Source organism: Gopherus flavomarginatus, chromosome 2, assembly GCF_025201925.1.
Source record: "Gopherus flavomarginatus isolate rGopFla2 chromosome 2, rGopFla2.mat.asm, whole genome shotgun sequence".
NCBI classification, from domain to species: Eukaryota; Metazoa; Chordata; order Testudines; family Testudinidae; genus Gopherus; species Gopherus flavomarginatus.
In genome coordinates, this window is record NC_066618.1 from 166,682,264 (window position 1) to 166,703,818 (window position 21,555).

General features: G+C 49.5%; 1 protein-coding gene across 7 annotated transcripts in view; it reads left to right on the forward strand.

Moving 5' to 3' along the window:
- Positions 1 to 21,555, forward strand: part of TACC1 (transforming acidic coiled-coil containing protein 1) — a 99,126-nt gene that overhangs the window by 42,452 nt on the left and 35,119 nt on the right. For 2 of the 7 annotated variants that reach the window (XR_007772541.1, XM_050939937.1), the window contains exons 1-2: positions 7,647 to 8,726; positions 9,688 to 9,803. Coding sequence is in view for 5 of the 7 variants with exons in the window: in XM_050939937.1 (XP_050795894.1) it covers positions 8,566 to 8,726; positions 9,688 to 9,803 (277 nt within the window). In the remaining 2 variants the exon portion in view is untranslated. Of the gene's footprint in view, positions 1 to 7,646; positions 8,727 to 9,687; positions 9,804 to 21,555 lie in introns of those variants that run through there. The other 5 variants (XM_050939938.1, XM_050939941.1, XM_050939942.1 and 2 more) reach the window with 3 other exon arrangements.

Consider the following 21,555-nt stretch of genomic DNA (forward strand, 5'->3'; position numbering starts at 1 on the left):
GAGGGAGGTTGTGGAATCCCCGTCCTTGGACGTTTTTAAGAACAGATTAGACAGACACCTGTCAGGGATGATCTAGGTTTACTTGGTCCTGCCTCAGCACTGGGATGGCCTCTGCAGGTCCCTTCGAGCCCTACATTTCTATGATTTTATGAAAACAGAGAAACTTTTCCTGTTAGAAAAGCCAGAGCAAGGGACAAATTTAGAGATGATTTCTGAGCCTTTTGGTATGTGCAGCTGCTGTCACGGAACAAGGGATTCATGCCCTGCATTGTACACTCTCCCCTTCCTTCCTCAAAGCAGCTAGAATGGAGTCTGCACAAACGCTGCAAAACCAGTGATCAACAGGGACACAAAATTTGCTGGAGTAGCAAGAGGCTGGATGATCCTGTAAGCAAAAGGATTGCAGGTGTGTTGAGATGGGAAAGATAGACTTGTGTCCCTGAGCAGGTTAATAAGGTCACTAGTGATGTTTGAGGGGAGACTGGCTGGCTAGTGAGGAGACATTGAGCCTTTTCACCTCCAAATTACTGGTCCCAATCCAAATTCATCACAGTCTGAATGCTGTTCAGCAGCCTGTCAGTGGATGCACTCCTGCTCCATCACCCAGTCACCATTGGAGAGATCTGATGGCGCCATCATCATGGTCTCTTTTGGCCTGCAAATCTGTGCATGAAGAACTGGAACTAAGTAGTCTCACTGTTGGTAGACTTAGCAGAGGGGCTGATGGCTGAATGGGCCATGGAGACCATTTCCCTCTTGCCCGCAGAGACAGGATCCTTCTAGCTTAGGGTGGAGCCATGTGAATGAAGCTGCTTTGTTGATGGGGCACCTGTGTCAAGACAAATTTGTTCTCCAAGGCATTCGGGCTGTCACCTTTCTCACTTGCAAAATACAAAAGGGAAAAATGCATTTTGCTTATTTAGTTGGAGCAGTGATGTTGTGTTGGGTTTTTAAACATAACCCACTGTAGAATGAGGGGAGCAAGCTGAGGCTGGGAAGAGGACCGAGAGGGGCGTCCTCCCGCAAGTACTGCCGTCCATCCAGAAGTAGCATCTCAAAAGCACTTGGAAACCAGGCAGGAGCACAAAATGCAGGACAGACTCTAAAATAACCCTCCCTCTGGAGCCACTGATCTGCACAGACATCTCCGAACATGCTCCAGATGTAGGGATTCATTTGCAATTCGTGAATGCTGCTTGTGGAGCTCACCCTGTGCTGATGGGAGTTTGCAAGGCTGCCCCTTTGGAGACTGGTGTTGACTGGTGGTGAGCACTTTAAAGAAAGGTCTCAGGAAGGGATAGGGCAGAGCCAGCCAAGTCTGGTTAAAGTACACAATAACAGTGTGCAAGCTGCATGCATTGACGTTCAGTTCAGACTGACCTTTAAAACCGAACAGGTCGGTCCGTGAAATATTTATGCTTTTCTGCCTCCATTAAAGCGGACACCAAACGATAGCCTTGCAGACACTGATGTAGTAGCAGCGACGTTGTAATTACATTTTCAGTGACTGGATTGCACAGGGCACCTTGGGGGGCAATGGAGCTCTCAGTGTTCGTAATGTGGAAGGAACACATGAGAGTTTTTCTAACAGTAGTTGACGAAGCAAAGCGCCAAGTGAGGAGGCTCTGAACAGAGAGAGACAGGGAGTTGAGCTTTAAATAGATGGATATTAAACCTCTGCAGAGCTTTGCTGCTGTGTGGAAACAGCCTCTGGTTTTCAGTCTTTCATTTAAAAGTAATACTAAAGCTAGCCAGGAGAGTCATTTGTTTGCGGGAACCAGCAGGGCCCAGGAACTGCTGAATCAGAGTGACTGTGACCAGAATCTTCTGCCCTGCATTGCCAGGGGCTTTGGTACATCACAAAGCTGACAGGAAACTTCATGGCTCAATCTCACATAAGAACAGAAGGCTCAGGCACAGTCTGAGGACAGTGCTGACCTCTGCCCTCAGTCCTGAAGATGTTCCCTTCAGAAAATAGTGGGGGACAAACGCTGGAGGGCAGGGCACCGTGGGACCTTGGATGGTGTGATGCAGGAGTGTGTCTATGAAGTGGGGAGCTCCAGATGGAGGCACTGAGTGAGCCCGGGTGCAGACTTGGGCTGCGTAATCCAAGGCTATATGGCACTACCCTCTTTCTAATGCTGCCATGTGTTTGTACAGCACCTAGCGCACTGAGGCCCTTATCCAGGAACATACTGCATTACAGTGAATACAATCACTGATGCTGCTCAATGGGCAGACCGGGCACAGGCTGCAGACTGCCTGTGCCCCACTGGATCTCGTCATGGGCTCAGTAGCTTTTAAACTGGCAGATTCGCTCTTCTCTTTGCTCTGGGGGTCACACCTGCTGAGGAAGCATTTGGCTGTTAGTGATGCTGAAGGTGCATGTCAAAATCCGGTTTCCTCCTAGCTGTGTGCTCTTTCACTTGGGTGTTGCTCTGTGTGTGCCAGCATTACTGACAGGCTGGGATGGTTTGGGTGTTTTTCTTAATTGTCTATCATAAATAAATGGCAAGTGGATGCTGACTCTGCTCTTAAACCATCCCTGGTATCTTCACACCCTCGGGCACTGCATGTACATAGTTTGTCCACCTGCCTGACGTCTCTTACAGTGCCTCTGAAGCATTACAGTTTGGTTTCACCACCCCCATCCCTGCCTGTGGATGACGGGAGGCTCCTTTCTTGGCAGTACTGATTGTGCAGCCTTCACAATTGAAGGATGCTGTTAATTTCCTCCTCCTGATTGGCTCACGTGTCTCTGATCCCCGTCCAACAAGTGGAGGTTTATAGAAATTTGCTGAGCCAGATACTTCCTCTTTGCAGCAGAGATGGACTTGTGTTCCTACTGCCGACAACCCGGCCATCTTTACTTCTTCATTGTTCGCATTGTCATCTTTCTCAGCAGAGCCACTGGCAAAATCTGAATTGCCATGTTCTATTTTTAAATGCAGCAATGCAGTCACACTAGCTAGGTCCTTGGGTAAACAGTGATTCAGGGGAGGCAGTGTTCAGATTATAGTGTGCAGCATTACTGGACTATTAATGCAACATCATCACATCTCTCAAAATCAGCTTCTGTAAAGATCTTCCCCCAAAACCAGCTTATACTGTGCAGCCCAGAAGTGCACAAACTGCAGGGAAAAACAACTGATTTCTATGCCGATTACAACCAGCCAGCAGGGAGGATGGTATTGTTATTAAAGCCTAGTGCTGGGAGTCAGGATGCTTAGGTTCTATTCTTGACTCTGCCACTGATTTCCTGTGGTATGAACAAGTCACTTAACTCCTCTGGTATGTCTACACTCAGGCAGCATGCGGAGTACAGACACTGCACACTCAGCTAGCAAGGTTATAAATAGCTGTGTAGATGGGTAGCCATACAGGGTGACCAGACAGCAAGTGTGAAAAATTGCGACACGGGCTGGGGGGTAACAGGAGCCTATATAAGAAAAACATCCCAAAATCGGGACAGTCCCTATAAAATTGGGACATCTGGTCACCCTAGAGCCACAGCTTAGGCGAGGCGAGTGCCCTACACACCTGAACCCCCAGGGTACGTACCCTACACGGCTCTCTACACATCCAGGCAGCACCTCCCACTCTACCCTGCAATTATTAGCCATGTAATGTCCTACTGTGGCCTGTAGCAGCACAGGTAATGCCTGTACACTACACATCACCCCATGTGCCGCTGGAGCGTCAGTTTCCTCTCAGTGAAGAGAGGATAATTACACGGTCCTACATCACAGGGGTGTTGGGAGGGTGAATTTCGTAGGGCTCAAGTGTCCCATGGGAGGCAGTGTGGCCCAGTGGACAGGGCATGGACTGGGAGTCAGAAGACCAGGTTCTATTTCTGGCCCTGCTGCATGACCTTGAACAAGTTCCTTTAGCTGTGCCCCGCCGCCCATCCTTTGCCTGTCTTGTATATTTAGGCTAAACTCTTCAGGGGAGAGACAGGATTTTACTTATGTTCACAGAGTGCCTAGCACAATGGGACCACATCAGGGACGTTATTTGACAGTTCTGCACAATGGGGATTCCAGCACCTTCCTTTGAACATCTGATGCTGGCCAGTGTTAGACAGTCACTAGACTAGACAGACCACTGGTCTGATCTGGTACACCTATGCTCTGGTATCTGGCATTCCTATGCTCATGTGAAAGCATTCCTAACTATTGCAATTAGCTGCTCATTTACAGAATAGGTGTGTAAGTGGGGGAATGGTTCCGCTATTGTGCGGAACTTTCCTGGCTTCTGCACTACCCCACTGAAGTGGGCTGGTGGAAGGATCTGAGTCCTCGCTCCCACTTCCTCTACCCAGAGGTCTCCCTGCCCTTGAGGACTCCCCTTCCACTCTCCTGTCTGGCAGAGTCCTCGTAACCCCAACAAGGCTGGGCCCAGGATTCCTGGGGGACTCAACCCCCAACCCTGCTGTGGTCACCTAGGACAGGGACTAGGGTGTCCCCACTCAGGGGTACTCTCTTTGCACTGCACACTTCCCTGACCCACTGATCACATCATACAATTTAAAGCAAATACAAGTTATTTAATTAACAATTAATTTAAAAAAAGAATAAGGAAAAATGGAAAAGGTTAAAGGAAAACACATCACCCTGTTTTGTGGCAGAGAACATTACAATAAGTCTCTCTGGAATGTCAGGGCAGTTCACAGTCTGTTCCTTGTAGGTCCCAGGCTTCCTTCTCAGGCCCTGGCTGTGCTGCAGGGACACTGCGGGTTGGACACTTGCTCTGGTGGTGGCCACACACTCTCAAGCTCTGGGTGGCAGGACCCTTCTCCCCAGTGTCACCCCCGCTCTGTCAGGGTTATGATCCCCCTCCAAGTCTGGCCTGCAGAGCATCTTGGCTGAGGCGTCTCCCTGTGCTGGGTCCACTGCCCAGGGTCCCCCTCGCTCTCCCCTGCTGCTCACTGCACCCAGCTCCATACTGCTCCAGCCCCAGCTACACACTGCCTCAGCACGGCTGCTGCTGCTGCTGCTCTGCCTTCAGCTCCCTGGGCTGCTTCTCTGGCCTCTCTGGCTCCAGCCCTGCTCCCAGGGCAGGTCTGCTCTGCAGGCTGCTTCTGTGACTCACTCTCAGCTCTCACCCGCTTTCTGGGCTGCTTGTCTGGCCCCTCTGGCTCTGGTTGCTGCAGCTCTCCTCCCAGGGCAGGTCTGCTCTCTCTGGGCTGTGCTCTGGCTTTTTGGGCTGCAGCTCTGCTCCCAGCAGCTTAGCTTGGGCCCCACTCCATCTGACTCAGACAATTCCAGCTCACACAGAGGATGGGACCCCCCTGGCCTCCTGACTCCTTGATTAGCCTGCTCGCCCTGTCAATCAGGCTGATCTGGAGCATTGGCCTCTCCACATTGATCCTGGAGACTGTCAGTCTCAGACTCCTGATTTCCCATCGACTCCTCCCTTTTTAGTGCTGGGAGTTAGCAACCAAATACTCCCACTGAATGTTAGTAAGGGGGCAACAGTCCCCTTACAGATGCATGCTATCTGTGATCCTGGCCTGTCACATGCAGACTGTGTAGAATTGTGCAAGGCCACTATTACTTCTGTGCATTGCACTGAGCTGAGTTTCAAAGCTTTTGTTCCAATTGTCATCCCTTTGCCCGGAATGTTTCTGGAAGTGGCGGGGGAAGAAGATGGATGAGTCAACTCTGAAACACAAAACTTTTTCCTCCAAGGTAATGCAAAGATGTCGCCCCGCAGCTTGGATCTTCATCTGCAAACATTCTGCTTGGGAAGGCTGAGATTGTCCTAGCAGCAATTGACTCAAAGCTGATGATGTCAGCGCTTGTAACAAACCTGCTGCCAAATTCCTGTCCATTCCACCTTGGCATTTTGTGAATCTGGGAGGTGTCGGGGACCTGGTCCACCTCTCGCTGATGTGTGGGAAGTAATGAACTCAAGACAGTCTGTCTACGCGCTGATGACTCTTAGAGCCTGATCCCACTTTATGGAAAGATTCACAAGGGACTGCTCCAGAGGCATTTGTTTATGGAGAGTTATCACCTGACTAGTGTTTACTGGCTGAGCTTATTTTTCAGGGAATTTGGTCACATCCCAAGGCAAGGCTGAAATCTCTTTAAAAACACCTTTCTTTAATAAATAAATGGTTTGCCCTGGGAACGCTCCTCCAGGGAGGTTTTAAAAGCCTCAAATATCAACCCAAGCTAATGGAGCCAGAATTTCCCGGGAAAGTGTCTAGGGCAGGGGTTTGCCCCACTTACTGTACAGATACCACGGCCCAGATCCCTGCTCTACCAACATGCTGGACCTTTTGGGTGGAGTTTGGACAGTGTCTGCTTTCTGAAGAGGTGGTACAGTGCATGCTTGTGGTTTGGATAGTAAGACCACGAGGCTGTTCGTTCCGCATGGGCACAACACAGAACCCAAGAAATAGCCCGTGGCCAATATACCCTTTTCTCTTTGTTTGGCCACCAAGTGCAGGCCTGGGGCTGTGCTCAGGCATATGGCTGAGGTTCAGCACCCCATGTAAGCTTGCAAGCCCAGAGTCGGCTGCCAGGCTGACCTCGTCTCTACTACCATTCCCAATGACTAGGCATGCACAGAGGGGGAGACAGTATCTGTCTGGGGGCTGGCAAGAGGGTGGGGACATTAATTCTGCTCTTTAGATATCAAAGACATCTTCTCCTATTTTAAGTGGGCCACTCTAACACTCCTGTGCAGCAGAACCATGTTTTCTTTGGCATGTCGGAGAGACGCAGGGCTGAGGACCTATGCCCACTGAGGATCTCTAGTTGTTATGCTGCCCAGAGGTGGTTAAAATGCCAGTTGGGTCTCAAAAAACCAGAGGGGTCCCACATTGGAGCAGGACATGCAGCCACAGTGGCTGTACCAGGTCTGTGCTGCCTCTGGGATCAGAAACCTCATGTCCTGCAGAAGGTGGGGCATGGGGACTCCTGTCTGGGACAGTGGCCTCCTAAAAGCCAGGTGTGCTGTTTGTCCACAACGTCTGTGGGTCTGGGTAGAGGAGAAAACTCCCTTGCCCACGAGTGCACCGTGTTTGCTCTGTTGGCAGTTAGTGGCTGGGCTCTCTTGGCTCATCAAGTCCCTCCTGCTGCATGGTGGCAGGATACAGATACTGCCCAGGGCTGAGTCCGCTGATCCAGGCTGGTGTAAATGAGGCGTACTTCAGTGGAGTTAGACTGGTGCAAGTGAGAGGAGAATCCCGCTCCTTGGGACCAATCCTCCTCTGCCTTTGTGCACTCAGTCTACACCATTGCAACATTGGTGTCAAATACTATCAGAGTGGAATGGTCACATTTTACACCCCACACGTGCTGCGAGGCCAGGGGGAATTGGTCCCTTGGTGTTCAGCCAGGCTCTAGGAGCAGCATGCGAAAGACATTCAGAAGCAGTCACATGCTTGTGGTCGGCATTACCCTATCTCTGCAGGACAGTAGCGGTCCCCTCGCGAGCAGTGCCCATGTGAACTGCTCTGAGCAGCAGCCCCTAAGCAGGAAACATGCCGCATGGTGAAAAGAGAACCAGGAAGCCCAGCTGCTCCCCCACACCCGTCAGAAATGCAGAGGAGCTGATGTTTAACCAGTCAGCCAGCTCACTACAGAAACGCTCACTCGACAAGAAGGCGAGAGAAATCCCAGCGAAAGCAGAAGGGAAAGCGAGGGGGTGGGGGCAGGAATGAAAGTTCATCTCAACAACAGCCTGAAATAATACAAGGCAGCTCCATCGGGTGCAGCATCTTTGTGTCTCACCCCCTGGGTACCGAGATAAATAGAGCCACTGTGAGAGGAGCCTCGGAGTGCACTGGGAAGAGGGGGTCTCTGTGTGCAGCTGTAATTTACCTGGAAGAGCTGGGGTCCTAAGGAGATCTGTTCTATAGTGAGCGAGGGGGAAGATAAATAGTGACTGAATCAAAGGCAGCAATTACTCACTCCCAGAGTGGATGCTTTGTTGCTATGGCATGGGTAGGGGGGAGTTACTTTGAATTCTCCTCTCCCCTTGGTGTTTTTAACTTAACAAGCCTGAAGTCTGCTCACTTCACCCCTCAAATCGGTCACAGCCAGTCTCCAAGCAGCAGGGGAAATAAGCTTCCCGTGCGACAAGGATGGGAGGCGCAGAGCCAGGCGTCCTCCCTGCCAGCGAGAGTAGTACAGTCCGAGGGGGAGGCTCTTTGGAGAATATACAGTCTGTTATCTGGCAGCCAGCTGATTCTAGCAGTCAGGGGGCTCAGATGGAGCGAAGAGGGCTGAGGTGGTGGAGCAGGTTCTGCTGACAAGGGTTTGTGCAGCACCTTGGAAATCTGGGACAAATTGCTCCTTTCTCTTACCATTCTTTGGAAGTGCAAGTCAGTGCTGCTGTTTAAGTTTCGGCGACAGGGGCGTGCAGCATCTGGAAGAGTCTCCGCAGCTCTGCAGGCAGCCTGCCCCAGAGGAAGCTGCCGAGAGCGGGGATCTGATGGTTCACTTTTAACCACATCCGTGCCTCAGCTAGAAATATTTACAGGCATTTGTCACCGTTACCCTCCATTTTGAAAAGAATCCCCTGGCAGCCGGAGCTGGGAAAGCTGCTCTCATGGCGTTTAGCCCCTGGCAGATCCTCTCCCCAGTCCAGTGGGCCAAGTGGACGTGGTCTGCTGTGCGAGGGGGGGGTGCTGGAGACGGTGAGGACGGTGGGGTAGAGCGAGAGATAGAGGAGGACGACTCGCAGGCAGAGACCAAATCATTGAGTTTCAGGCAAGTATGCAGCATCCCTGCTTTGCTAGGACTCAGCCTTTGAACTTATTACAGTCCCATTAATCTCCTGTCCCCACTGACTTGCACGTGTAATGGCATTGATAGCACGATGCATCCTTCCAGGGACAAAATGCTCTGCTGTGGCTCGGTGAAGTCCCATGTACTGCATCTACCCTGCTTATCAGTTCTCCCTTAAGAGCTTGTTGGCTATTCAGTACATTGAATGTTCATCATTTGCATCAGCCTTTGCTAATTCTGTCCTTCCCTTCCGCTCCCTAGACAGTGTAGCGTTAGCATTATTAATTCCCAGCACCCTGGGATCTGCGCTCCTTTTCAGAAATGTTCAGCTTCGTGGATTTTAGGCAGCCTTAGTCCCACGAAGATGCAGCAATCGTAGGGAAAGGGAGTTGTGGCAGAGCAGTCCGGCAGGCCCCAGCAGCTGCTCTGACATGGTGCTCTCTGATCTCAGTGCAAGTTCTAGCAGACAAGAAACACGCAGGGAAAGGCTTGTTTTCTGAATTTCCCAACATCCAGAGCAGCTGGAGCTTTAGAGGAAGGGGCTCCAGTCAGAGATGCCATGTCCCAGGGGTCACTGACCCATGCTGAGAGAGCTAATGTGTGTTTTCACATAAAAACAATCTGTGCGAAAGGTACCCGAGTGTACTGGTGCCTTGTGATTAATCTCTGATAGATGGGTATCTGGGGGAGGGAGGCTGGAAGGGAAGTTTCAAGGGGAATTGACTGTAACATGGTTTCACCTCCTCTACCTTTTCCATTCGTTAGCCTGGTGTGTTGGGAATGAATCACTCCAGCCACGGGATGTCATCTGCAGATCGGTTGATTTGCTCATTGGCCTGGGAGCTGGAATCCAGTCTGGTTGGATATTTAGGGAATGTATGTGAAGCATTTCAGAGCTAGCCTTGAAAGTGGTAATTCTTCATTCTTTTCCCCTCCTTGGCAGCTCGGATTCGGAAGGCAATTTTGAGACCCCTGAAGCAGAAACCCCAATCCGGTCACCTGTAAAGGAGATCTGTGACCCATTGCTGGGATTGGCTGTGGCCAAGGCCAGAACCCAAGGTAAAGAGATCCATGAATCTTCTGTTCTCATTTTATTCTGCTTTGGATGCAGAAAAGGGGTTGGGGCTGGGGAGGGGAAGTTATTCTTTTGAATAATGCTTGCCAGGTGTTCACAGTTCCTGGGCTGGATAGTTTAAATGCAGATGCTCTGGGCTATGCACCTGCTGCAAAGGGCCATTTTAAGTTGAGTGAAATGTTGATTTATTGAACATTTTTGAGGGGCCAAGAGTTGCACTGATATGTGACAGAGTCAGTTCGATTTCCCAGCTCACGCCCTCGTGATGCACAGTTATAATCAGGCTGTTTTGCAATAGTTGGTCACACCCACCCGCTACCCTAGAGCAGAGATAAAGAGCAAGCGGGAATGTGGCAATACAGCAAAGATGTCTATAGATCTGGTTTTGTGAGTTACCCCGAGGGGCTGAGGCTTTTTCCCATGGCACAATGGAAAGCACAGCATGCAGCCAGAAGCTGCTCAGTCGAATGGAAGGGCGCAAAGGGCATTTGCAGGCTCTTCTTTTTCAAAGTGCCCTCCCTAACATCTTCCTGAAAACTCTGCCTGGGTAAATATGTCTCTTGTTGGCTCGGGAGTCACTTGATAGTCAGCTGATTGATGGGTGCCCTACAGTGGGCAGGCCCTTTGCCATTTGCGATGGCACAACTCTGCCCCCTTTCACAGTAGCTGATGTGATGTTTCATCCCTCAACCCTTCCTCAATACTGTCTGCAGCTGAGATTTTGTTGCATGGGGAAAAGGGATTTTATATCTCAGTGGCACGGTGCAGAGATAACAGAAGTTGATTTCTGGATACTTGGGACTGATTGAGTCACAAATTAAGTGGATTTGGATGTCTCACTTTAGTTGTTCCTGGGCATTTGTCCAGGTAACAGAAGCACAGCTGGACAATCTGACATGATAGCCTGTGCATTATAAGCCCAAATCTAGAATAACAGGTGACAGCTGAGGTGTATTGGCAGAGCTGGGGTGGGGTGTGGGGAATTAACACTGAAATAGAAGGGGCTCCAACCAGCCAGCATTGAAGGGCTTTGGCAGAGCTGTACAAGGAATCTCATGTTGTGTGGATGGTATTGCATATAAACTGTGTGCAGAAATAGTCAGAGTCCACTGCTCTGACAGGAAACGGTAGGTTGAATATACTGCAAGAGTAACAGCCATGTTAGTTCTGGGTGCCAGGAATCCTATCTGAATTTACCTCTGTTCAAATGCTGGCCCTGAAAGGGGTTGGAATGTGTATACTTCTCATGCACTAATGGTTTTTAATAGTTTTAGTTCTTCCCAGTATGGTTGCTGTTAAAATTTTAGAAAGTTAAAATCTCGGATCCTCATTGTTTAAAAAACAGCCAGTGAGAGCTTCAGAGAACCAAGGGCTTCATTGCCCAGTCAGGTTCTCATGTCTCTATGGCTGCTATCAACCAAGATCCCATGATGCAGTTATGATACCATTGTATTTCAATCCAGTCATCTGCTCTCCTACATGCTGCGACCCTGAATTACCCTGGGTGCTAGACAGCCCTGTTAGCCCTTCATACTCCCAGATCGAATTTCTAAGTGGAAATCAGGGTTAATGCCCCTGTGAGACTTGGTGCTGTTGTCAAATCCCATGTCTACATCTGCCTCTTGTTGCAATGTGGTGGCTTTGTAAACCATATGAAAGGCTATCTGTGAAAAGGATTCAGTGGGACCTTCCCCACTCATCCATTCAATCTGCTGGGCAGGTGATTGAATCACGTCAGAGCATGGTGACTTGTAGACCTCCAGGGCCATATGTAGGAGGGTAGGAACAGCCCAGTACAGTGTATCTGGGTGAGAGGGTAGCCGGGGACATGGAGTACATTGGGACTAGCCACTGGGCATGCAGTGCTGGCTTGGTGACCTGATCTAGTCTCTGCCCTCCCTCACCCAACAGGGACTTATTGCCCTGGTGTTCAGCTCACAGGCATTTGCTGATTGCTCAGTCTGATGATGCTGGGTTTGTAATTCACCTCCCTCGAGCTGCAGCTGGTTACCTCTGCTCCATTAGGTGGTTGTTTCAGCCAGTGGGGCGCTGTGACTGAGGGAAACCTTCTAAGTTGTGACTCTGTGGAGCTCAAGAGCTGGAGCTGCTACTTACTGTGATGTTCTCTGTACTCCGGCCCACCATCAGACCCCAGTGCCACGTGAATGCAGTCAGCGCTGGGATCTGCTGCCAGGCCTTTCCACTACAGGGACCATCCATCATTAGTGACCCTGGTCCCCTGCTGTTGCTGGGGCAGAGACCCTAGTGCTGGTCCAGCTAGACTGGCAGCAGGTGCTGTTTGTTTGCCTGAGTGGAGAGGTTCGTGCATTCTAACTGCCAAGGGTTAGCAGCACAATCCTTTGCTTTTTAGAAAAGCCAAAAGTTACTCCATTTGTAGGCTGATGTTCTGGGGCGCAGAGGGTGGGATTTCTCAGGAGATTTTCTTTGCAAGGTTTCTGATCATTTCTACAAAGACTCTGGCTCAAGGAAGTACATTGCACAAGGCCTCAGGGAGGCACTTAAACATTTTAAATGTCTCGGAGAACTGCATTTTGCAACTGATTTTCCTGGGAAGAACTATTCCCAAAAACTACTGCCTGGGCCAAAATTCAGTGCACAAATGAACTGGCTCCTCATGGTATCGTGGACAAAGGCTGCAGTGTTCCTGGGCTGTATTGCAGGGCATGGGGCTGGGGCTGCTAAGGGAGGGCAACCAGTTGCACTGTAGGAAGTGTTGTATTTATGTTCTCATTCACTGACAGATGAATGTCAGGGGTGAGCTACATACCGGTGCTACTTCTGGTAAACAGGAGGGGTTTGCCACTGGCTGCTAGAGCCAGCTCCTCATGGTTGTTGCGCAGCAAATTGCATGAGTGGCACATAGACTGAGGTCTTGTTGGAAGGTCACGTTGTACAGATGATGGCTCCTGGCGAGCTTGTCCCTTTGCGGTAGACCATATACCCAGGGCAGGATGCTGGGGAACTGATTTAGGACAAATGTAATCTCTGTGGGTTCAGCTGCTGCTGATGAAATAGATCCATTAGAAAACACGAACCTTACCAGAATACACAAACCCAACTCCAGCCACATGGACTTGGGTCTCTGGAGCTCTTGACCAGGGAGCAATTCGGAGCTGCTGATGGAGTGAGGCAGGCACAGGCCTGCGGTAGTTCCCGTCAGTGGTAGCAGTCACCATCTCTCTCCGGATACGAAAAACAGTCTGTTAGGAGGCTCCATCCATTGCCCTCCAGCAAAATTTCTGTGACGTACCTGGCTCTTGAAACGATGGAGTGAGGCCACTCATGATGCATATACTATGCTCGGAAGGCTTCCTGGTATATAAGGCTACTGGACCTTGGCTAATGCATACATTAAACCCTCCTCATAACAATGCGCCTTGGTTCCCCTGGAGGCTGGGAGGGCAGTGTACTTTAACACAGTCAGCAGGCGAGCTGCCTGGCACTCAAGAGCTGCGGTAGCTGTCATTGATACAATAGTCAGTAGTCAATCCAGTTTAACGACTGCTTATCAGTGTTTAAACAACAGAGGTATCAGGGACAGCGAGATCAGGGTGCCCAGAGTGTTTAGGAAATGGCTGCTGTCCGGAGAAGCTTCATGCACAGACATGCCACTGCCATTCCCAGTGCTCAGATGGGTTAGTGGGACTAGAAACATTTATCCACGTAAAATTGTGATGTGATATCAGTATGTAGAAACAAAATTAGGTTATGAAACCTGTAAGGACAAAGCACTGAATGGGGGAGGACTGTTGCATAGACAGTCGAATTAGGGATAGATACATGTTAGAGTCATAAATACAGAATGTCTCACTCATCTTTCAGGCCAGGCCACTGGCTCATTCTCACTTTCCACACAAAATCTTCTTAACTCTTTTTTCTTCATCATCCAGGACTATAGAGACCCTAATTCTGCGCTACTCTCTCTAAAGACACCTCCTCCTTCCCTCCTACAGAGTTAGTTTTCACAAGGAATTAAGCAGAAGGACTAAAAATAGATCCTGGATTGTAGCAGCTCTCACCAGCATTTACTTCTCTTACTTGTGATTCAGGCTCATGTTATACTGTACATTAACAGCATTATCACTGGTTGGTTTGTAAAGCACCATTCACAAGTATCCTAATGCTTAACAGCAAAATAGACTTAAAACAGACCAGTGTCTGTTAAACAACAGTGAAAAACCAGCAGAGAAAAGTCTAGCTTTAAAAATATGAGCTGAGTCTGCAGTCCAAATATCCTGGGCTTGCTCAGTGTCTGGGCCCTGCCAAAGAAGAGGGACATGTGTAACATATGGAACACACAAAGAATGAGTCAAATGGAAAGGCTATAGATAGTAAAGGGTTGTTCTCCTAGGCACTTGGCATGCCGGGCTGTGGGGAATCATTGCTGGTTCATTTGGCTGGAATGTGTAGAATAAAAAGGGAACAAGGTCTTTGCAGCGTGTTGCTGCTGCCAGTTTTTATTGACTGATTTGGAAATGGCAGAGGATGGGACGTTTGGTCTGTGTTTGGGTTAGTCAGTATTGCATTTCATTCCCTAGACTAGGGAGTACTGTTGTTATTGTACATGTGTATAAGGTGGCCACCACTGCAGTGCCCTCTATGTACATTCTGTTCAAGAGAGTATAAAATAGGGAACCTGCTCACCAGTTCCATCCTGCAAACCAATTACCCTGACAGGACCAGCGCTGCGGCCTTGCTAGGCATGTGCACAGCATTCATCACCCCCACAGCCGATCCTTTCCATCAGCATCTCCCAACAACCGGTCCATGGACTGGCACCAGTCTCTCTGACACCGTATAGGAAGGCAGCCAGCGGGTCCCTGGTATCAAAAAGGTGAGGAAACCCTGCTTTACAGTTCTATATCCCCTTCCATCAGAGGGTCCTCAGTGCTTTGCCAAACCCCAACGCATTAAGCCTCACTGCCCCAGTGAGCATAGGTGCTGGAAGTAGGGGTGCTGAGGGTGCGGCAGCACCCCCCCAGCTTGAAGTGGTTTCCATCACACACAGGATTTACAGTTTGGTTCAATGGCTCTCAGCACCCCCACTGTACAAACTGTTCCAGCCCTTATGCCTGTGAGCTGGGGGAGTATCAGGGTCTGTGTTTTGCAGATGGTGAATCTGAGGCTCCGAGAGTGGAAGTGAATTGCCAGAGGTCATGGAGGAATTCAGTGGCAGAGCTGGAGATAAACCTCAGGGGCCCAGTTCGCCACTGCCCAGCACCTTGTGCTGTGATTTGCACCTGTGCAATGAGGGTATGGAACGGTCTCACATTCTGCCACCAGTTTCCAAGGTGCAGGGCAGTGGAGAGTCCAGCCCCACATCTCCTAGATTTCAGCTCTGTGCCTCAATCCCAAGACTAGCCTTTCTCCCTAGCCATGAGTCTGACTGCCACAGGAGGCTTCACCATCTTCAGTGGGTGAAAAGCCTGAACAAAACAATTCATCTTCCCTTGCAATGTGAAAGTGACCAGGCATGCAGTGGATTCCAGAGCCACAGAGAATGGCTCACAGACTGCATGGTCTGTTTTCACAGTGGGACTGCGGGGCATGGCCATATCTCTGACGTTCTGCACAGAAGAATTAGGGAGCCCTTTTCATGATCAAAGGAGCCAGCGAAGAAGTCAGTAAGAAAAGTTGCCCCAAAGGAGTTGTGATCGGGCTACATTCAGCGGGTCAGTGTGCGCTGCCTCCTGGCTTGGGTTGGGAGCAGCCTGTCAATTGTAAAATTGTTTCCTTCCAAGTCACTTTAGAGCGTTTGGTAGAGTTTAATACAAACCAGCACCACGCAGTCAGGCTGGTGGAGCAGCTGGGCTTTGAGGAGAATCGGCTGAGTGTGCCGCACTTGGGCTCTTCTGCCATGCACACGTGAGGGAAGGGGAGCTTGGTGGTCTTTGCACCGCCTGCATGCACATTCTCCAAACATGACTCACGCAGCAGCAGCGTGGGGGTGGCTGTGCGGCAGGAGAGACTCTCTTTGGAATGTAAATGCACACACAGGCCTCTGCGTAAGGAGCAGAGCAGCACACAGCAGGGGCAGTGCTGGAAAGTATTCCCAAAAGGAATAGCTTGCATTTACTGCAGCAATTGAGATGGCTCTGCTCATTCCCAGGCTAGCTGGAGGGATAGATGGACTGCCAGGTACTTGCGTCTGCTGCTGCAGTGACTTTTCTCCCGAGTGCAGGGAAGGCCCTGTGGGTCACTTGCATTTTGCATCCTGTGTCATTGTTCCTGAAAAACGCATGTCGTTCTTCTGCCACTGATGGGCAAGCAAGTTGGAGTCAAAGGAAATGCAGGGAGGAGGAAGAGCAGCTGCTAGTTTGGGGGAGGAGGGCTCTCTTGCTGGGCTGTCCACTGGGTAGGCAGATTAGGCTGCAGTGAATTTGCATAGTGGCTAGTAAAGCCAGAGGGATGGATTTGGCCCAGTTTGCATAGCTGGATATGAAGTGTTGAGAGACTAGTTTTTTATTCTCTCCACCCACCTACCCCAACCCAGATAAGGAAGTGGAAGCAGAATAGAGAAATTTGCTGGTGCTGGGAGGTTAGCAGAGGGCTCTTGTACTGAACAGTGCCTGGATCAAATAACGGGCTTTGTTGTTGTTGGAACATCTCATTTCAAAACTCTTTAGACTAATCCTCTCCCCTAGCCTCTGACTGATTCCCTGCAGAGGGTGGGCCTTGGGGAGGGAGGAGGGTGGTCCATGGCCATGAACTGGCTACACAAGGGAATTTGAACTATTCAGCCAACACCCTGCTGAATAGTAAGCCTGCATGCATCCTGCGCAGGGGAGCACGCCATGGAGAACGGCCTTCCCGATGGCTCATGGCAGCAAAACACCCTCACACTTGAGATAATGTTGCCGTTGGACACTTGTGGAGAGGGGCCCACTAGGCTCAAGGAGGGGCATTTTCAAACTCCCGTGCTCCCTGTCCTTACACAGTGCTGTTCAGGGTGACCAGATGTTCCAATTTTATAGGGACTGTCCCGATATTTGGGTCTTTTTCTTATATAGGCTCCTATTCCCCCTGCCCATCCCGATTTTTCTCCCTTGCTGTCTGGTCAGCCTAGTGCTGTTTGGGTGAGCAGTGTTACTCATCCTGGCCTCCTCTCAGCTACAGGTCTTTGTGGATAAGCCAGCATCCCTGTAGGGCGTTTTGGGTGGGCCTAGGATCCACCAGGGCGCTGTGTACAGCCTGGCCGTGATGTGGAAAAACCGATGGCATGTAAAATAATCCTATCACGTAATCAGCACAGAGCCTCACACCCCCTCAGACACACTGCGGAGAGAAGCAGTGAGAGTCAAAGCTGCTGGGAGAGTGGGCAAGTTCTGAAGGGCCAGAGCCATACTGTACCATTCCGGGCCTCACACAGCTGAGGGGGTGTGTACTGTGTGTACAAGGATCGTCTGCTGCCTTACCGCTGTCCCCTGTGGGGTATTAACAAGGTAGCCAGACCCCAGAGCTGGAATCCAGGATTACCTCAGAGGCGGGGTGGCATGTGCATTCGGGGAATGTGAAGAGGGGATTTCTACTGCAGAGATAAGAATGAGGAGTCCTTGTGGCACCTTAGAGACTAACAAATTTATTTGGGCATAAGCTTTCGTGGGCTACAGCCCACTTCATCAGATGCATGCAGTGGAAAATACAATAGGAAGATATATATACATGGAGAACATGAAAAAATGGGTGTGTCCATACCAACTATAACGAGACTAATCATTTAAGGTGGGCTATTATCAACAGGAGAAAAAAACTTTTGTAGTGATTATCAGGATGACCCATTTCCAACAGTTGACAAGAAGGTGTGAGTAACAGTAGGGGAAAAATTAGCATGGGGAAATAGTTTTACTTTGTGTAATGACCCGTCCACTCCTAGTCTTTATTCAAGTCTAATTTAATGGTATCCAGTTTGCAAATTAATTTCAATTCAGCAGTTTCTCGTTGGAGTCTGTTTCTGAAGTTTTTTTTGCAACTTTTAGGTCTGTAATTGAGTGACCATGGAGGTTGAAGAGTTTTTGGATTGGTTTTTGAATAAGAGATAAGGCTGCTCTTTACTGCCCCACTGGCTTTTCTCTCTTACAAAGGCTGTCCCCCAGACCCAGCACTGCATCCCCTGTTGCCCCACAGGTGCTGGGGCTCTGACCCCAGCCCTGCATTTGTTTGTTTCTGCAGTTTAGATTTTAGTGACTGCTGTCCCTCCCATCAAGTTAAGACAGTCCTCCAGCCAAATGATCAGTGCTTGCGGTGACCATCTCTTGCCATTTGGAATTTGCTGCAAGCCTGTCAGCGTCCTTAATGCACATTTCCTGTTTCCAGTATAACCCAGCTCCCCACGTGCTTAGGGGAAAGGTGGGCTGTGCCACAGTCTGCAGGGTTAGCAAGTCTGGGCTCTGGTGGGCATCAGGAGGGAGCAAATTACAAAATCAAAGTGCCTTTCCAGAAGAGTCAGTTCACCAGTATTTCCCATGAGGGAGCCCCAGCCAATCTCAACATCCAAGCTCAAAGTGATGGTAAGCAAAGTGTCATTCTCCCGCAGAGCCCAAACCCGCATGCAACTCTCACACAGGGGTGTGGTTCACAGCAGAGGTCAGAGAGGTGACCTCCACAGAGATGGAGTAGCTTGTTCTTTTATTTACTCAAGGTAGATTAATTTAGACTGATTTAAGTTTATGCCTGTCAACACGTTGGCTACGAGGAGAATGCACTGCCCTGGAGTATAAAATGTGGCTGTCCTGTGACCTTTAATATTAGGGTCAGATCTTCCCTTAGGAACAGGTACCACAGCAGTAGCCTGAAACACTATAGAACAGGCCTAGTAAAGTACTGTGAACTTTGTTAACAAGGGTTAACTATCCTGTTAACAAGTGGGAGGAAGACCCTTCCCAGTACTGACTTGGAGAGCTATACAGTCACGGCTTCACAAAAGTCGTCTCATTGTGGTTGTGTTTGGTAATATATTTCACAAGGGCAGGAAGGTAGTTTCTAGTGGAGGACATTCCCTCCCCAGCCTGGAGTGCAGACAGTCCTTCATGCTTCATTTCCAAGGCTTTTAGCATACTGAGGATCAATTATGCAAATGAGAAGCCACCAGCTGAGTCAGGCTTGGTTCAGCATCCTGGATTAGTGCAGGAATGTGGATATTTCTCTGCTCCATGTTTACCTTCCTTTGCTGATCCATAGTGCACCCAGAAGCCAGAAAACATGGAACGGTGACAGATTCACTTTGATAGACATAAATTTCTTACGAAGATGAGTGCTTTGGTGTTTAGCAGGCCAGATGGGTTGTCCCGCCTACCATAATTCATATTCCCCTTGTGAAAGTGTGTTAGCATTTGCATTATTTCAGACATGTTTGCTGTACTGCTTACACTGGCTGGCCGGAGGCAGAATCACAGGTCGTGGTACTGGCTTCACAGGACTAGCACTACTCTTTGAAGTCTCCTGTACTATTACAGATTTTCAAACAAGCTCTGTACACCACAGCCAAGGACAGATTTTTCAGAGGCATCCAGAGGGGTTGCCATAAGGGTTACAATGGGAGATGAGCACTTAAAACTCAGGCTTCAATTATGAGTGCTGAGTACTGGGAAATCTGGCCAAATGCCCCTTGCCAAAACGCAAGAGGCATGCAGAAGAGTTGAGGATGGGCTTTCATTACTACAGGCATTTCCCTCTCCCTTCTCAGCCCAGCTCACAGCTGTACCATCCCTTCTGCATCTAGACACTTGACGGCTGTAGTTTTCAAGGTGTCTGAGCAGAGGAGGATCCCTTGAATGAGAAGAAAAGATTAAAAAGTAAAGGATTTAGGAAGACAAATGGCGGGAGGGAACTGCAGTAGTTGTGGCCGGCAGTGATGAAGTCGTGGGTCAGGATCCAGGATTGAGGCTCTCAGATAGCATAGTGTTGAGCATGATATGAATATGTAGACAGGATTTCTGCAGAGGGGGCTAGCTGCCATGAGAATGAGATTAGGCAACATTCCAGGGATGTGGGGAGAGAGAATCTTCTAGAAAAACTCAGAGAGATTCCTGGGTTGGTTGGTTGTGAGCTAAATCTATCATTTTGAACACACCCTCTGTTCTGTTAACAGACCCTGCCTTTTGTATATTTTCCCCTCAAGCATATACACTTGTCTGCTTTCACTGCACTGTGGCGTCTCCCATTTATACATCTCAGGGATGTGAGCCATGCATTTTGTGTAAATGAAAGAGAATCGGTGGCATGGGGCTTCTATACCTAGAGCAGATGTTTAAAATACTAATCAGAGAACCTACTGATTGGTCATGTGTCTCCTTTGCTGATTCAGACACACAGCATTTTAATGTTTGCAAAAACTGTCTTCAGATAATCGTTTTCCCCAGTACCTGACTTGTGAGGGGACCGCTCTGTGCTTCTGAGCTCACAGCCCATTCCCAGGAAGATGACTACCAGGAAGATAAAGAATCCTTCAAAGGGAAATGGGAGCATAAAATAAATGACAGCAAGTGAAAGCTTAAGACAGTTCAGCTTGGCTTGGCTTCCTGGTTTAGATCAGTGCTCCGGAAGGGGCACAGAATCACCACCCTGATGTTAGAAGCATTGTGCAACAGGAGGGCTCTTTGGTGACTGATGAGCCCCCAAGTGGTTGCTGTGCTTGTCAGGATTAATAAGACAGTTTCTGGAGAGCAAACGCAGGGATGTCAGAAGCAAGCAGAGCCACTGTCAAACCAACTCCTGCCCTGTGGGGCTCAGCATATGAGTCCTTAGGAAACCTTTAGACGTTTACTGTGCACCTGATCCAGCCACCCTTACTCGGGGTGGGTGCTGCCTTACCTAAACGAGCATCCCCCTTGCTGGTGTCACTGTGACAAATTCAGGCCTCATCATGCCTTTTCCGTGTGCTGGAGTGGGCGGGGAAGTTGCATAGCACCGCTCACCCTGCAGGAAGGCGTGTGACACTGGTCACTGCTGGAGATTAGAGACCTACGTACAAAGGGATTTTCCTTGGGCTGCATCATGTTCAGAGGTTCCCTGTAAATTCGCAGGATACTTTTAAGCGTGGCCGTAGAGCCGAGAGGACTGGAATCCAGGGGAGCAGTTAAAGTTGGGACCATCATCTCAAAGGTCTCAGCCTGTCTGCTGTGAACAGCACCTTCGCCTGCAGGAATGCTGAAATGCAGGCAAGGTGGGGGAGGTAATATCTTTTATTGGACCAACCTCTGCTGGCGAGAGAGAGACAAACTTTTGGGCTCACACTGAGCTCTTCTTCAGGCCTGGGAAACTCACTCAGAATGTCACGGCTGAATATCGTGGGACCAACTCAGCATGGACGTTACACTGTGCTTCTGTGGGCTGGGCATGCGCAGACTGCGCTGCAAACATTGACTTTAGGGTGCACTCTTTCCTCTGGCTGCTTTTTGGTTTTGTTTTATTGTTTTTGGTTTTTTGCCTGAAATCTGCATTCACCTAACAAAGGCTGCCATAGAGGAGAGATACTAGGTTGTGGCTTTCAAAGGAGTGTAGGGAATTGGGTACCTAACACATTTACTGCTCGAAGTGGAACTGTACAAAGGTGAATAACTGTGTACCATGCACTACCTGCAGTTAACCTGCTCCCCCAGTGAAGTATGGACACCCACATGTGCACTCACAGTCAAATTGCCATAGCACCGTCCAGCTCTGCACAGCTGCCCTTGTAACCCAAGCTGCAGCCTTAATTTGTCTTTTAAACACTGAGAC